We start from the raw sequence: 17813 nt of genomic DNA on the forward strand, positions 1-17813 counted from the left end.
CCACTTACGCGAAACACATTCGTTGTTCTTGCCCTCGATGAAACCGATCACGCATCGACACCAAGCGGCGTGTTTGTCGGGTTCGCAGTACGCGTTCGGACCACATGGTATGTTGTCACAGGGGTTCACGCATCTGCCGCTAACGCATGCGAAGATGTTATCGCAGTCGTCATTGGAGGAGCACTCGTTCTTCGGAACAGCGACTCCGGTGCAACCAGCGCCGTAAGGATCGCCGACGGTACCTCTGGGGCATTCGCAGATGTGATCGCCCTTGGTGTTGATGCAGTAGGCGTCGTGGCCGCAGGGGTTGTTCGCGCACTCGTTCACATCCACGCAACCGTGCTGGGGATCTCCTTCGTAACCAGCCTCGCACATGCACCTGGGCGGGTCGCTCGGTGTGCATTTTGCGTTGATGCCACATGGGAACCGGTCGCAAGGATCTGTAACACCCAAACATAAGAATAGTAGTAAGTGTCTTTCGAATCGATTGAAATTAGCAGGTTGTTGCGTAAGTTCAACCCTCGGTGTTTTTACAAAAGAGACACGACAAGATTTCTGCACGGATGGGAAAATATAATAAATATTGATAGGAAGTTGTACTCTTGCGGACGGAACTTAGACAGCAACCTGGTATGGAAAATCGTCTTGCACTCACTCTTGCAAAGGTTACCATCCAGAGCGTCCGTATAGAACGGTGGTGGACAAACGCATTCACCAGGTTGCACGCACTTCTCGTTCGCTTTGCATTCGTTGTCGCTGGTGCACCTCTTCTGAGCCGGTGAACAGAGACCGTTGTAGGGGTCTCCACCGTAGCCGTGCGGGCAGACGCATTGATGAGAGCCCGGCAAGTTCACGCATTCCGCTCCGTAGCCACAGACTTGGTGTCCAACGATGCACTCGTTTATATCTGCAGTATTGAAGTCAGTTCAATGACACAGTTCAGTAGAGGAAAAGGTTTGAATACGAACCTTCGCAAGAACCATCCGTTTTGGTGGTGTAGCCCTTGGGACAAGCACAGTAGCTAACTCCACCGGCAATCGTGATGCACTCGGCGCCGCTTGGACATTTCTCACCCTTGGAGCATCCCGCCAACATGCACTTGCCATTGACGATCTTGTACGGAGGTTGACATTGGCACTCGATACTGTTACATTCTACAATCGGTAGAAATGCATTGAAAAACAACGCAAAGGGTACTTGGACGAGTCTAATTAAAGATGGTTGACGAGTGCAAATAGCTAGATCTCAAATTATTCTAGGCTTCTACTGCTAGAAGTAATTCACCTTCTTAGCTTAAAGTAGCTTAGCTCAGCTTAAAAGTATTCACCTTCGCACAACGAGAACGGATTCCCATTGAACCCAGGTGGACACTGGCACTCGTAGCTACCAGGTAGATTCTTGCAAATGGCGTTGACGCCACACGCAGGCTTCTCCCTGAGCTCCATACATTCGTTGATGTCTCTGCACTTGCCGGTCTCGTGATCGCGCATATAACCTCGTTGACAGATACACACGCTGCTACCGACAAATTCATCCTTGATGCACTGTTCTCCAGCGGGACACGGGGTACTCGGGCCGCAGACGTGTGGAGCTTTCGACTCCTGGCAGCCACCGCTGTAAGGATCACCCGTGGTACCGCTGGGACATTGGCAGGAGAAGGAGCCAGGTTCGTTGTTGCAAATCGCGCCCTGGGGACAGGGATTGATGGCGCACTCGTCGATGTCTCTGCAGCCACCCTTCACTCCAGGTTTGCCTGTGTAGCCATTGCGACAGAGACAAGTCGCAACGTCGTTCGAGAGCATGCAGTGAGCGTTGGGTCCGCAGGAGAGGTCCTCACAGGGATCTGATTTTAAAAATGCAGGTATTTAACACGTTGAACATGTCGATGACCTACCTACTGGAGGTAGGTCGATCCAGTTGACTGTTTGCAAATAAACTCGGGCGTGACTCACGTCTACAATCGTTTCCAACGTTGGGTTCAGGGCACAGACACCGTTTCTGTGAATCGCAAATGGCATTCCCAGGACAATCGCCATCGACCTCGCAAGTCACTATGCCGACACACTTTATGGAGGGATCTGGATCAGGTATGGTTCCCTCCGGACAGGTACACGTGTAAGCACCCTCCGTGTTCGCGCACGTAGCACCGTGGCCACACGCGTCGTGTCTCGTGCATTCGTCCACGTCTATGTATCGTAACCGAAAAGGACATTCTAGGTAAAGAATCATCTCGAAACTGAACTCATTGGCTAGCCACTGCCGTCCTTTTCACGAGGAACGTTTCTTTTCAACGTTTCAAAGGATGCCAGTGTACAGCCATCTGAACATTAAATGTACAAATATTTTACCCATGCATTGCTTGAAAGCGTTTCCAGAGTATCCAGGCTTGCACTGACAACTGAAGCTGCCCAGGGTGTTCGTGCAGACTGCGTTCTTGCCGCAACGACCCGAGGGACCGTTTATCGCGTCGCACTCGTTTATATCTAATTACAGAGTTGGAAATTAGCATCACGGTACACTTTATTACGCTTTGCTGTTCTGAGCTGGAAGGAAGACGAGGTTGAGGAACACGAGTTCGGTCGATCGCAATAGCTAAGTTCTTTTTCCATCCACGCATAATTTTAGTAGTATTACTGGTCAAAGCTGTCACATCTCTTAGTATTGTTAGAGGTCTACTGTTGGGGTACTGGTAAAGTCAAAGGTTTCCTATTAGGTACCTTCTAATAGGTCCTTTGACTTTACCAGTACCCCAACATTAGAAGGTATCTAGTAGGAAACCTTTGACTTTACCAGTACCCCAACAGTAGACCTTTAACTCTACCAAGACCTATTAGAAGGTATCTAGTAGGAAACCTTTGACTTTACCAGTACCCCAACATTAGAAGGTACCTAATAGGAAACCTTTGACTTGATTAGAAGGTATATAATAGGAAATCTTTGACTTTACCAATACCCCAACAGTTCCTCTAACTTTACCAGTATACCCCACCAGTAGACCTCTAATTTTACCACCGTCCCTACGAACAGAACCTCTGTGTTTTTCCCCCCTAGTCTTCTTTTTAGCTCCGAATGGTACTCTACTCGATCGAGTACAGTTTGAATCTAAAAAATCTCGATCGTCCAGGTACGCGAAGGTGTAAATTTCCTCACCGACGCATCCAGCCGCGATGTCGTTCGGATTGAACGTCCAGCCGTCCTCGCAGATGCAGTATGCCTCGTGGCCATCGGCTTTGCAGAACGCGTGATCCCCGCAAGTCACCTCGTCGCAGGGCGCTGCCAAGAAAAGAAAAAAGTCACGCCACTCGCCCCGTCTATATAATCATCAGCGGTCGTTAATCGCAATTACGTCGCGTTAATTCACCTTTGCAGGGTATGTGCGGCGGTGTACCGACGAAACCGGATTCGCACTCGCAGTGGTAACTGCCTCTCGAGTTGCTGCAGATCGACGCCGGTCCGCAGGGATTCGAGAGACACTCGTCGAGGTCCGTGCATTCGGCCCCGGCGGCCTTGAACCCGTTCTTGCAGAAGCATTGTCCCTCGATGCACTCGGCGTTGTTCACGCAGTCGAAATTCGATTTGCAGAGAGTGGTCACGTCGGTCTTCGAGATCGATATTGCAAATATTAAACATCGATGCAGATTCTTCAACCTCTTGTTGCAAAACTGTACCAAAAACCTCGAATTATTTCTCACCTGTTCACAAGCGACGGTCGGACTGGGGTTGGCGCTGTAACCCGGTGGACAGACGCAAGTGTATCCAGGATCGGTGTTCTTGCAAATGGCGTACCTTCCGCACGGGCTCTCCAACGCGGTGCATTCGTCGATATCTGATCGGGCATTGTGAAAACAAACGTGACTGAACGAAGACACTCGAAACGAGACGCTAAATAGCAACGTCATCGATCGTTGTACCGCACACCGTCGAACGAGGGGACACTGACTCGGCGTCTCGTACGAACGAGATCTCTCGAATAACGTTCGATGAACTCGATTCAATTACCACCGATAAGAAAAAATCCAAGGTCGCTGTATCGTGTTTTCTCGTTAACCATACGATACAGCGAGATGACTAAGAATAAATCCTCCAGTCCCATTTAATTACAGAAACAATAGAGTAAACAGTGTCCCCTGGTTCGGGGAGGACATCCTGCACGTAAGCATCTGCAGGTTGTACGATTGAAGCTGACTCTAGACTACAGAACGCTACCTCTCTAACACCCTGCGTGAAATAAAGGAAAACCAAGGTAGCGCGGAGAAGATAAAAACGAAAATAGAGAGGGTAGATTATGATCTCGGTTTGCTGACCGCTGCATCCCTTAAACGGGTCGCCGGTGTAGTCCGCCTTGCAACTGCACACGAAGCCGCCGATCGTGTCACTGCACTCGGCGTTCTCGCCGCAAGGGTTTCTCTCGCATTCGTTCACGTCTGTTAATCAACATGGTTAATCGGACGGTGAGTATTATTAATGATTACCAAGGGGTTCGTAGGGACGGTGCTAGTAGCAAAAAAAATCATCGTATAGAGTTAGGGGACGACTGACTTTCGCACAATGTTAGCCCTTGACCGATGAAACCCTGTGGACAGATGCACTTGTACGATCCCGGGACGTTGATGCATCTCGCGTTCGCCGCGCACGCGTCCGTCTGACTGCACTCGTTCACGTCGACGCAACCGTGGCTGGGATCCATCTGATATCCGGTGCGGCATCTGCACTCGAAACTACCCTCCGTGTTCAAGCACTCGGCGCCCACGGGGCACGGTGTGCCGTCCTCGCACTCGTTTACATCTGTTAGTGACGGTTAGTGGTTTTTACTATCGGTTTCACGATTAATCGCGGGAGTGGTGCGTTAATTCGTGTTATGGATATATTTATGTATATATATATATTGTGTGTGTGTGTATATATATATATGTATGTACAGGCGTCGCGCTGGAACGGGCAACGTTGAAGACTCTTCGCCCATTTAACAGCACGGCACATGAACGGCAATGGATCAATGTCAACATATTCGCATTATTATACACATCTGGCCGTAAATTATTCTAGAACATATTTTTCGTAGGGAAAATGTAAAAATCATTTTGAAAAAAATACAGTTCTCATATTGTTGTCTATGATGCGACCTTCTCGGTGGAAGCTTCTTTAGATTATTTTTTGATACTCTGAGAAAATATTCTACAAATTATTTTTAGATTACTTTTAAAAATCTAAGGTAATATTCTAAGAATAATTTCTAGATTAATCTTTAAAAATCTAGGAAAATATTCTAAAAATAATTTCTAGATTGCTTTTTAAAAATCTAGGAAAATATTCTGAAAATAATTTCTAGATTGCTCTTTGGAAATCTAGGGAAATATTCTGAAAATAATTTCTAGATTACTCTTTCAAAATCTAGGAAAATATTTTAAAAATAATTTTTAGATTACTTTTAAAAAATATTCTAAAAATAATTTTCAGATTGCTCTTTAAAAATCTGAGAATATATTCTAAAAATAATTTCTAGACTACTCTTCAAAAATCTAAGAAAATATTCTAACAATAATTTCTAGACTACTCTTCAAAAATCTAAGAAAACATTCTAAAAATAATTTCTAGATTGCTCTTTGGAAATCTAGGAAAATATTCTGAAAATAGTTTCTAGATTACTCTTTAAAAATCTAAGAAAACATTCTAAAAATAATTTTTAGAATATTACTGAACAGATAAAATTGATCACTAATAATCCACCAATTCAAATTGAAATTCGATCATCGAAATTTTGAATTGCTCCTTTCAATGGAACGTCACGCATTGCATCGATGTGTCACCGATGTAACACTCGTGTCACTCGTGATACATCAATCGAACAATGTCAACGCGTGCTATTAAGTAGGCGACAACCTTAAATAGTGTACGTACGCGATGCACGCGTGCCCGACGATGATTCCGTCGTTAACGCGAACCATAATGTTAACGAAGCGTGGACACTGTTATACAAAGTGGTTTTTAGAGTGGATAGGGAAAAAAGTTAGGCGGGTACGTTTCTACGGCCCTCGGTTTACCAGTTCGAGAATGGCAGAAGCAATTTAATGCTAATTCGTGTACGCGGCTACGTCCAGCCTGAAATACGCGGGGCTAATAATGTTTCGGATAATTAGGAAACGCGTTACTCACCGTGACAGCCCGTCCAAGGATCGCCGCTCATTCCTTCCGGGCAGGAGCAACGGAAACTGCCGTGAACGTTTGTGCAGTGAGCTGAACGACCGCAAGGGCTGCGCGCACACTCGTCGACGTCCACGCATTCTTCTTCAGGATTGCCGTTATAGCCTTCGGGACACTCGCATTTGTGAGCACCGGGTAGATTCACGCACAAAGCACCCCTTCCGCAAGCACCGGCGTATTCGCATTCGTTCAGATCGATACACTTTGAATAAAAATGTTTCATCGATCAACACCGCTGCTCGAAACTTTGCCTCGCCCTTCGATCTTCGTAGAAATAAAACTCTGTACGCGTGCTTTGTTAGAAATTTAATTCGATTATTTCGAAAGAAATCACTTGAGTAGACTCGACTGGATTTGACTCGATTATTTTAGAAGAAGCCACTCGAGTAGAATATAAGATGAGATGGCTATAGATACGTAAACTTGACTTGATTATTTTAGAAGAAGTGACTTGAGTAGAATATAAGATAAGTTGGTTATATAACTTGATTATTTTGGAAGAAGTCACTTGAGTAGACTCGACTCGATTTGACTCGATTATTTTAGAAGACGTTACTTGAGTAGAATGTAAGATAAGATGGCTATATGACTCGATTATTTTAAAAGAAGTCACTTGAGTAGAATATAAGATAAGTGACTCGATTATTTTAAAAGAAGTCACTTGAGTAGAATATAAGATAAGTGACTCGATTATTTTAGAAGAAGTCACTTGAGTAGACTCGACTCAATTTGACTCGATTATTTTAGAAGAAGCCACTCGAGTAGAATATAAGATAAGATGGCTACAAACTTGACTCGATTATTTTAAAAGAAGTCACTTGAGTAGAATATAAGATAAGATGCCTATACGACTCGATTATTTTCAAAGAGCATCTCCCACGTAGAACATAAGATAAGCTCATTTCGAAGATCGAAGGATGCCGCATACTCCGAAGAAACAGAGTACGCGGAGCGGCCATTAAATTCTAAAACATATTGGAATTTGATCCAGCAATTACGTAATGAATTTTTTTCGAACTTACTTCCCACGAGACTCGAAACTCAACAAACGTGGCAAGCGTAGAAAAAGAGAAAAAAAATGATTCAATTAATCTTACGATCAATCGTGTACTTCCCCCTACTTGTTGCAAGTAAATAGTAAGTAATGAGCAGAGAACGCTATAATTTAGGTTCAGGAAGTGTGAAACAAGTTGTAGAACATTCCGTGCGATAGCATCGTTTTTGTAACACGCATCGCGGAAATTAATCATCCACGAGTATTGCGCAACAAAGTCGTCTAGCGAGTCTCGCCCGCCCCAAAATATATACAGGACACGAGTTCCGTCTGGTTCGTAATCGGTTGTACGTTGTACTCTAACGTCACTTCGATCGTGTAATTATTTACAGAAATTGGTGGCTTCGTCGCGGGGAAAAAAAAACGAACATGTTTCGTAACGTGTTCTCCGATCACAAAACTGTACAAAAAGGACTACGTTTCCACGGGTAGGTGTTGTAATTAACACGTACTTTTAAAATACGTTCGACTCTTGCTAATTGACGTATCGTGTTCCCTATTACCATAAATTACCATAGAGATGGACGTAATTGTATCCTGCGTTAAAGGGTCGATGAAAATTCGAATTTTTCATTCGTCGAGCTCTACGCGTGAACGGTTATCCGGTTACAAATTTCATCCATCTTGAACCAATAACGTCTCGAACTCGACTGAACGCATCATCCGAGCGCCGTATTCTCGTACTCACGCTATCGTACGGGTCTCCCGTGAAGCCATCTTGGCAGGCGCAAGTATAATTTCCAGGGGTGTTGTGGCAAACTGCGTTGTCGGCGCAGGCACCCGCTATGGCGCATTCGTCGACGTCATCGCAGTGCACCTCACCGTCCCCGATGTAACCGGACTTGCACTTGCACAGGAAGTTCGCCGGGAGGTTGCAGCACTCCGCGTTCTCCACGCATCTCGCGGCGAGCGCCGGGTTATCGCATTCGTTGATATCTACAACGAACGAGTAACAATTAGAAACTGAAAACTTGTCGAATAACAAGAGGACGAGTCGAAAAACGATACAAATTCAAAATTATGTTCCTTATATATATAAAATGTATAGAACATTGAGATCGAGAATAGTACAAACATTCGTGTACCCTTTCGAGTTGCAAGAAGCTATTTTTTTTTTAAATACCTTTGTCAAATAACAAAAGGACGAGTCAAGAAACGGTAGAAATTCAAAATTATGTTCTATATATATATATATATATATATATATATATATATATAAAATGTGTACAACGTTGGGATCGAGAATAGTACAAACATTCGTGCACTCTATCGAGTCGCGAGAAGCTATTCTTTGTTTTCTTAAATACCTCGAAGTGTGGTTTCCGGACTTATTTCTCGACTTGTTCCTCGACTCGTCGATTCGTTCTCGGGTACGTACCTTCGCAATAGAAACCGTCGCCCTGGTAGCCGGGGAAACAGGAACATTGAAAGCTACCGAGGGTGTTCGTGCAATGCGCGAATATATCACAGGGTCGGTACTTGCACTCGTTCTCGTCTGTAAAAAGAAAAAAATGAAGCGGTTTTCGTCGATTGAACGTTATTGTCGCACTGGCGAAACGTAACGGTGCTCGAACGTAAAATATTCGCAACGGTAGCTCGCGAGTCAAGAATCTACGCGAACAGGTGTGGTCGTCGGTGAAAACGATACGACGAAACCGCCTTCGAGAGGCACTCGAGCGACATGAAACACGAAACCCTTCGATTCGGCTACCGAACCCGATTATCCGTACAAAAAACCTCGGGGCACCCTTCCTCGATTGTTCTTTTCTTTTTTTCTTTTTTTTTCTCGCGCGCCTATTTACTCGTACTTCGCGCCTCGCTTAATTTACGAACGCTACAGGGTGTTGCACAAAAGAGGTGACGAGAGTTCGTAGAAAGTGAAGCGATCGAATCGATACCACGAGAACGATACAGTAATCGATGGTACCGATTTGGTGTAATTAAGAGTAATTGTAATTGTTAAACGTGAACCGAGAAACGATAATCGATCGTTCGAACGCGAAGAATTTGTGTCTCGGACGAGTGTTCGTTACGAGAATAATATTACAAAATCGCGAGTTAACGAGATTGTATTTAGGTAAGATTGTCGTGAATCATTCTTATTGTATTATAATTCGTTAATATTGTATCTTCGCTCCGGTGAGAAAAAAAATATGCCTCCACGGGAGCGATTGGAACAAGGCCAGGAATTCTCGATGCGGCGCGAAGATACCAGTCGCGTGTTGAAACGGAAGGACACGGAACATCATCTTTTGCATACGTCGAAACGCGAATAAAGAGAATACCATCGTTTGTTTATTCGTGATGGATAGAGAAAATCACACGCGAAAAATTGTTCTCGGCTTCCACCTGTTGCGTCGACCAAGGTTCGTTCGATTCAGCACTCCACGAGTTCTTTTCTTTCCTGTGGATGTTTATTCGTCGGTTGGAGCTACGTTGATGAGTTACATATTGGGTTGTTCGGTAAGTTATTTCGTTTTTCAAAATGGAGAATGTACAATATAATAAAACGTTTGTACGCTCTAAAAAAATCCTGTTTCATTTTCACCAAAAAGAACGAAATGACTCCGAAAAAATCCAATACTTACACACTAAGTTATATACTGTACAGTACAAAGAAGAAAGAATCTCGTGAGTAAATATATTATTGTTACTATCAACCTGGTACTTGACAATCTTGTTTTATTTTCACCAAAAAGAACGAAATGACTTTCCGAAAAAATCCAATACTTACACACTAAGTTATATACTGTACAGTACAAAGAAGAAAGAATCTCGTGAGTAAATATATTATTGTTACTATCAACCTGGTACTTGACAGTCCTGTTTTATTTTCACCAAAAAGAACGAAATGACTTTCCGAAAAAATGCAATACTTACACACTAAGTTATATACTGTACAGTACAAAGGAGAAAGAATCTTGTGAGTAAATATATTATTGTTACTATCAACCTGGTACTTGACAATCTTGTTTTATTTTCACCAAAAAGAACGAAATGACTTTCTGAAAAAATTCAATACTTATACACTAAGTTATATACCGTACAGTACAAGAAAGAATCTCGTGAGTAAATATATTATTGTTACTACCAACCTGGCACTTGACAATTGCAACCACCGAAACCGTCGTTGCAATGACACACGGAATCCAAGCACACGCCGTTCAGACACCTGGTCCCGTCCTCCTTGGTGCAGTCATCTGCGTTTCAATGGAAAACAAAGGGAACGTTAATTTCGAAAATGCCTCGCGTTACGTATCGACGATCGATCGTACGATTAATTCCTGAGTCATCGTGTAGAAGACGCACCGAACACGGAGCGTGGACGCGTAAAACTGTCGATTACGATGAGTAATTCGTTTCCCAGCGATTACGTAACGCTCTGCCTATCGAGAACGAGGCACGTCGATTACGCGGGCAACGATGGGAAGCGATTAAAAATCAATGTCGCTGATCAATCGCGCCGGAAGAACGACTCGACGAAGCTGGAGAAACAACGACGACGCTCGGTAATTGCGAGGCCACCCGTTCCAACGCCATCGCGTTCCCTCGCTCGGTTAACAACGGCCGGGTAAAAAGATCCAACCACCGAAATCGTGTACCCGTCCCTCGTTTTGTCGTTCCGTACAATTGGACACGGATGAAAACCGTTCGGTGCAGTTTTTTAATGTATGCAAAAGAGTAAGGTACTCGTGCCTTGAATCTGGTGGTTGAAACATTTCTACGAAAGAGAATAATTTTTTTTTTTGTTAATAATATTTTGAAATATGTTGCTTGAAATTTTAGAAATTTGTACGTCGATACGTGTTCGAATCGGAGTAATTCTTTCTTTTTAGCAATAATTTAAAATTTCATGAATTTTTAATCCCTCAAATTGCACTATCGGAGTAAGTTTTTTTGTTAATAATATTTTGAAATACGTTGCTTGAAATTTTAGAAATTTTTAATCGTTCGAATGGAAATCGGAGGTGTTCAATAACACGTGTTCGAATCGGAGTAATTCTTTTTTTTTTAGCAATAATTTTAGATTTCGTAAATCTTTAATCGCTCAAATTGCACTATCGGAGTAAGTTTTTTTGTTAGAGATACTCTAAACTACATTACTTGAAATTTCACAAATTTTTAATCGCTCGAATGGAAATTGCACTATCAGATGTCCAATAATACGTGTTCGAGCCAAAGTAATTATTTTTGTTAGCAACAATTTGAAATTTCACAAATTTATAATCACTCGAATGAAAATTGCACTCTCGAAGTAATTTTTTTCCGTTAGCAATATCCTGAACTACGTTACTTAAGGTTTCACCAAATTTTGAATCGCTAGAATGGAAATTGCACAGCATCGGGTGTCCAATACGTGTTCGAAACGTTACGAAACGAGAAATTGAGAGACAAACGTAGGATTTCGGTACTAAAATGTTTTTTTCCCCCACTTTTGGCATGAGAATGCCCCACGGTGGCGCCACAACGACACCGGGGAACAACGACACAGATTGTGTAACGGTAGCGGGACAACGATACTCGTTTTCTCGTCCACGGTCTCACGACGATGCACCAGCATTCTCGTCGCGGGAGGCATTTCCCAGTGCACCGGATCCTCTCGAGCTCACCTGTGCACTTCAATTTGTCGCGTTGCTCGTCCGTGCCCTGGAAACAGTCGACGTTGCCGTCGCACAGCTTGGACAACTCCAAGAGCTGCAGAACGTCCGTCGACTCGTTCACCTGGCACCCGAAGTAACCGTCTTCGAGGTTCAGGAAGAACACTTCTCGTCTGGATCCGCGGCCGAGTCCTCTGAGTGATTCGGCCTGGGTGGAAAAACATTCGATGACGAGTGTACAACATTGTGAATACGAGCTGACGCGTTCACAGTCCGCGTTTGCAAACACGAATGCTCGAACGTGCACGGTACAACCGAGAAAAATTACACGGGAATAAATATGCGGAAAATTTGCTCGATTTTCACGGCAATAAATATTCTATCCGTGCTCGCGACTCAAAATCACTCTACGCCAATGGACCGTGAACGCGTTAACTCTTCGACGCGTAACCGGGTTGAAAAATCTTCCAGCTTTTCTCTCGAGTGAAAACTTAATGCATGTTGCACGATGCAACCGATGCATTTACTCTTTGCACTTGTTATACACTCTTTACACTCTGTTAAAAATTATTCGAGAACAAACTTAACTGTCTGTACGTGAAACTATCGGGTTGTTCGGAAAGTCATGTCGTTTTTTTTTTGGTGGAAATAAAACACGATTTTTTTAGAGTATACAAACATTTTCCTAAATTATACACTCTAAATTTTGGAAAACGACTTTCCGAATAACCTAATAATTTTCAAGACTACATTCCGTTACTTCGAATCCATTTGTTTCGAACGTACGAATACTCACCGGACACAGAGATAGAAGTATCCACACCACCAACGGCCAAAGATGTTTCATCTTGGCTGTAACAAAACAGAAACGATCGATCATGCCGCGGGCGTGGTAAAAATGAAGCCGTCGATACGCGAGAGGGGAAAAAAGTTCACGGTGGAATTCGATTATCGTTACGACACTTACACGCCGCTGGTTTTTCGACGGTTTCTTCAATTACGTTCGTTCAATTACATCGTCCTCGATCGTCGGTCGATCCGGTCACGCTCGGGCGCTCGCCCTTCGCGCGGTTACAAAATCGACGTAACACGATTTTTGGAATCGATCGTGCGCGACCGGACCTCCGCCGTGAAAAACGTGCAACGCGTTCCGCGAAGACGCGCGAACCGTCCGAGAAAATCGCGGTACACGAATCGATGAAAAATCCAACGTCAGGGACGGCAAGAAACGTTCCAGGTCGGTTTTTGCCCCCGTGAAACAAGGGAACCGATGCACGAGACCACCTGTTCGACTGACGTGCCGACGTTGCACCGGCATCCTCGGCGACCCCCTTTACCGTACGGTCCCCCCGGACCTACGTAACTGTATCGACTTACCTTAACACCGGGCCCTAAAAACCCAATTTCCTGGTTACGCGCTGTTTTGAAATTCAAGAACCCGCTTCCCGGTCGGAACAACCTGGTGTGGGTTACATCGCGGGAAACTGGGCAAGGTTTCGGTGACGAACGAGATCGTTTTCTACCGGTTCGCGCAACAATCGTCCATTCGGTGCCAAGTGTATCGCATCTTGCTCGCTCGTGATTTTTCCACGATTTTTTGAATCACGTTTGTTCGATTACGTACGAAGAGACCAATTTCGCGGTTTCTCGATCCATTCGTTCATTTTTCCACGCTCCTGGACTCCACGAACGCGTCGAAAAATATCTTTAACCATTGTTCGTCGCTTCCGTTGATAAATTATCCTCGAGACGTCGAGTCATTCGACGAGCGGTGCTCGTCACGCCACTTGCGAGCTCTTGGAATCAGACGACGAACGCCACTCGCGATTTTATCGTGGTGTGCGCTTCTATGCACGATAATGGTTCAAATTCCAATGGAATAGTGTGTTGCTTTATTTTCGACGAATGCTTCACAATTTTTGATCGACTTCCTAAACTTACATTCGATTGTTTAATTAAAATTGGACGACGAACGCGACTCGGTGGTGTGCGTGTATGCACGATAATGGCTAAATTCTAATGGAATAGTGTGTTGCTTTATTTTCGACGAATGCTTCACAATTTTTTATCGACTTCCTAAACTTACATTCGATTGTTTGATTAAAATTGGACGACGAACGCGACTCGGTGGTGTGTGCTTGTATGCACGATAATGAATAAAATTCCAATGGAATAGTATATTGCTTTATTTTCAACGAAAATTTTATTTTCTTCTGCTTGAAAATCTGTGGTTAATTTCTTAGATTTACATTCAATTATTAGAAGGTATTCAAGTACGATAGAAACCCTCGAAAGAGGGACTGAGAGGAAGTAACGTCGCAGTGACGAAGAGTACGGTGAAATTTTGTGAAATGTTGGGTATTTATTAATTCAGCAGTACATAAGGTGTGAATAATTTTTCCAAGCACCTTTGTATTAAATAACATTTTTTCTAATTGGTCTTTTATTGCTCGAAACTTGTACCCAATGCGAGATATTCTGCCATGATTGCACAATCAAAATTCTAATTTCTTTCTTTTTCAATTCATAAGTAGCAATACTTACGAATTGAGCAGTACTTAAGGTGTGAATAATTTTTCCAAGCCCCTTTGTAGTAAATAACATTTTTGTAATTGGTCTTTTATTGCTCGAAACTTGTACCCAATGCGAGATATTCCGTTATAATTGTATATTCAAAATTCTAATTCCTTTCTTTTCAAATTCATCCTCCATTGCTCCAAATTTATATATATTGCATTGTTCGGAAAATCGTTTCGTTTTTTTCGGTGGAAATGAAACACGATTCTTCTAGAGTGTAATTTAATAAAACATTTTATCAAATAATACATTCTCCATTTTGGAGAACGAAATGACTTTCCGAACAATCCAATAGCTTCCAGTAAAATAAGAAATCCGTTAACAAATCCAGTAACGAATCCAGCAAGATTCGTTTCTTTTGGTAAAAATGAAACACGAGTGTTTTTAGAGCGTATAAACATTTTATTAAATTATATATTCTCCATTTTGACAAACGAAGTATCTTTCAAAACAACCCAATATCTTCCAGTAAAATAAGAAATCCGTTAAGAAATGTAATCCAGTAAAAACAATTGTAATCCAGTAAAAAATCCAGCAAGAAATTTAGAAATTTTCCAATAAATTTTCACGTTTTCCCGTACCGTTCGGAAACCGAAAGATTTTCTTCGAATACGAGCGATTCTCGATCGTTGAACGTTCGCGTAAGGTTCAAGAAGCCACGAGATTTCGCGCCGCACCGGAAGCACGATTTTCAGGGTGCACGCGATTCGCGGAAGAGGACGTCTTTACTTACATGGGCCGCGGCTTATGGCAAACGTTTCGAAGAGTATCGCGGCGTATGCAAGCGGACCGAACGTCGCGTCGCGCGATAAGTCAGGGCCGGCGATGAACCGCGCGGCGAAATGTTAACGACTGTAACACGGGAGCGGAAAAGGAAGGTGGAAGGATCCAGCTGGAAGGGTACCGAGCGAGAGGTAACGCATCGAGTACGAACGAGAACGAAGAAACGAAAGGGACAGAGCCCTAAGGAACGTAACGGAAAAAGAGATGGACAATTAGGCGAACGAGCGAGTGGAACGCAGAAGGACGAGGGAAAAACGACGAGGGAAGAAGAGACCGTGGTGGGGTATCCCGCGGTAGGAAAAACAAGGACGATCCGCGGTGGAAAACGCGAAAGAGGGACCAACGAGCTCGTGGAGGAGTAGGGGAACGATACGCGTCCGAGGGGACGAGAACGAAGAAACTAGCGAAAAAGAGCGAAAGAAGGACGAACGAGGACGAGGAGAGAAAGCTCGTGCGAGAGGAGCGCCGACGACGATACCTCGATTCCTCGTCTTGCGAGTTTTCGAGCGATTCAGCCTTGATCTTGTTAAAAATTTGTTACATTCTTCGGAGAGGAAACCGCGGTGACTACGAGACGCGGTGCCGCTGGTACGCGTAGACCGGATCGTAAGACGATCGTCGAGGAATCATCCTTGTTGACTACGCTCGCCTTTGTGTGCCCACGTTTCTACCTTGTTCTTGGACACCGACCATAAAATCCACGATGTCTCGCTTACCGTTGCGTTTACGGGAATCCACACCGCGCACGTGGAGATTTATCGTACATTGTATTCGGGAATCTTTCCATACCGGATTTCGATCGTTGGAAACACGTTGCTTTTTGAGTTATGGGGGAGGGGTTACGTCGCTTTCGAGTACTGGGAATTAGAACTGTTGATCGTTAAGACTGATTAGGTAGACGATTAGGTTTACTGAACTGTGTTAAAGTGATCAAATTATGTGTACAGTATTAGATAATGAATAAACCTTTGGTAAAATTGTGTGCAATTGTCTTTTGAAAATGATTTTTAGAAACTAGTTTGTTTCTTATTTTGTTACACTGGTAGGATAATAAGTTTGAAGTTATGTTTACCATACTGTATTAAAGTGATCAAATTATATGTAAATTACTAGATAATGAATAAACCTTTGGTAAAATTGTATGCAATCGTCTTTGAAAATAGTTCTTAGAAACTAGGTTGTTTCTTATTTTGTTACACTGGTAGGATAATAAGTTTGAAGTTACGTTTACCAAACTGTATTAAAGTGATCAAATTATACGTAAAGTATTAAATAATGGATAAAAATTTGGTAAAATTGTACACAACCGTGTCTAAAAACAATTTTCAGAAACTATTCTTAGACAGATACTGTTCGTAAAGTCATATCGTCTTTTTTGGTGAAACACGATTATTTTTTAGAGTGTATAAACATTTTATTAAATTGTATACTCTCCATTTTGTAAAATAAAATGACTCCCACGACCCAATAGTTTGTTTCTCATTTCGTTACAGCGGTGTAACAAGTTCGATATCTTAGGAGGGTGGAAGTCGGTGAAAAAATAAAGGGGAAACTTTCACCTGAAAACGTGAGATGTTTCGACTCGTTTCGAAGAAATACATACGATTTAATTTCGGTCAGTGTTCCAAGCGATACCGGAGGCGTGTTGAGCCCGTCGCTAACGAGCGGAGAATCGTGGAGCGAGCAAGAGGGACGGGAAAGAGAAGGACGGTAGACGCGGAGGAACGTAATAAAGGAGGGCGTGCGAGTGCGATGCACCTGTGGCCCTCCTGCCCCCACCGCAACAGCTTGCACCGACCACCAGTGCACTTCTCGTACCCCTAACTCCTCGACGAATACCGAGCTAGACAGCTGGCGAACCGCCTAGATCCGATCGTCCTTGGGAACTGAATTTTCGTCACGGAAATTGGCCACCCTAACCGTACGAAATCCAGATGCGACGATACCCGTGGACGTTTCCGCAATTCCATGCGAAACGCGCTCGCGGAAGCGTCGAACCGCTCGCGAATACCGTGACGCAATAACGAGCGAGGTGATTACCATAAATATCAGAGCCACCGATTTTAGGAATCCGTTAGCACCGTTGGAACAAATTTTTTAACAATCACCGGCCTCGAAGAACGGTGGGACAATGTTGCAGAGATTTTCGAAGACCACCCATTTTGAAATCTGTTACTATTGGTGAAGAAAGTTTTTGAAGAGTCGATGATTGTTTAGGTATCGTTGAAAATATTTTTAACACCGACCTCGAAGAACGGTGAGACAATGTTGTAAATATTTTCGAAGACCATCCATTTTGAAATCCGTTACTATCGGTGAAGAAAGTTTTTGAAGAGTCGATGATTGTTTAGGTATCGTTGAAAATATTTTTAAGAATTATCGACCTCGAAGAACGATGAGATCATGTTGCAGAGATTTTCGAAGACCAACCATTTTGAAATCTGTTACCATCGGTGAAAAATCTTCGAAAAACTGATGATTGTTTAGGTATCATTGAAAATATTTTTAACACCGACCTCGAAGAACGGTGGGACAATGTTGCAAAGATTTTCGAAGACCATCCATTTTGAAATCCGTTATTATCGGTGAAAAAAGTCTTC

General features: G+C 43.3%; 1 protein-coding gene across 1 annotated transcript in view; it reads right to left on the minus strand.

The window, feature by feature from the left end:
• Window positions 1-17813, minus strand: part of Dpy (fibrillin-like protein dumpy) — a 135823-nt gene that overhangs the window by 80512 nt on the left and 37498 nt on the right. Inside the window, 17 exon segments of the mRNA XM_076304764.1 lie at window positions 9-440; window positions 656-907; window positions 969-1154; window positions 1328-1843; window positions 1953-2186; window positions 2349-2483; window positions 3151-3273; window positions 3362-3599; window positions 3693-3826; window positions 4305-4424; window positions 4540-4785; window positions 6154-6403; window positions 7944-8191; window positions 8634-8750; window positions 10351-10455; window positions 11866-12061; window positions 12650-12705. Of these exon segments, the coding sequence (XP_076160879.1) occupies window positions 9-440; window positions 656-907; window positions 969-1154; window positions 1328-1843; window positions 1953-2186; window positions 2349-2483; window positions 3151-3273; window positions 3362-3599; window positions 3693-3826; window positions 4305-4424; window positions 4540-4785; window positions 6154-6403; window positions 7944-8191; window positions 8634-8750; window positions 10351-10455; window positions 11866-12061; window positions 12650-12705 (3588 nt within the window).

Source organism: Ptiloglossa arizonensis, chromosome 2 (assembly GCF_051014685.1).
Source record: "Ptiloglossa arizonensis isolate GNS036 chromosome 2, iyPtiAriz1_principal, whole genome shotgun sequence".
NCBI lineage: Eukaryota > Metazoa > Arthropoda > Insecta > Hymenoptera > Colletidae > Ptiloglossa > Ptiloglossa arizonensis.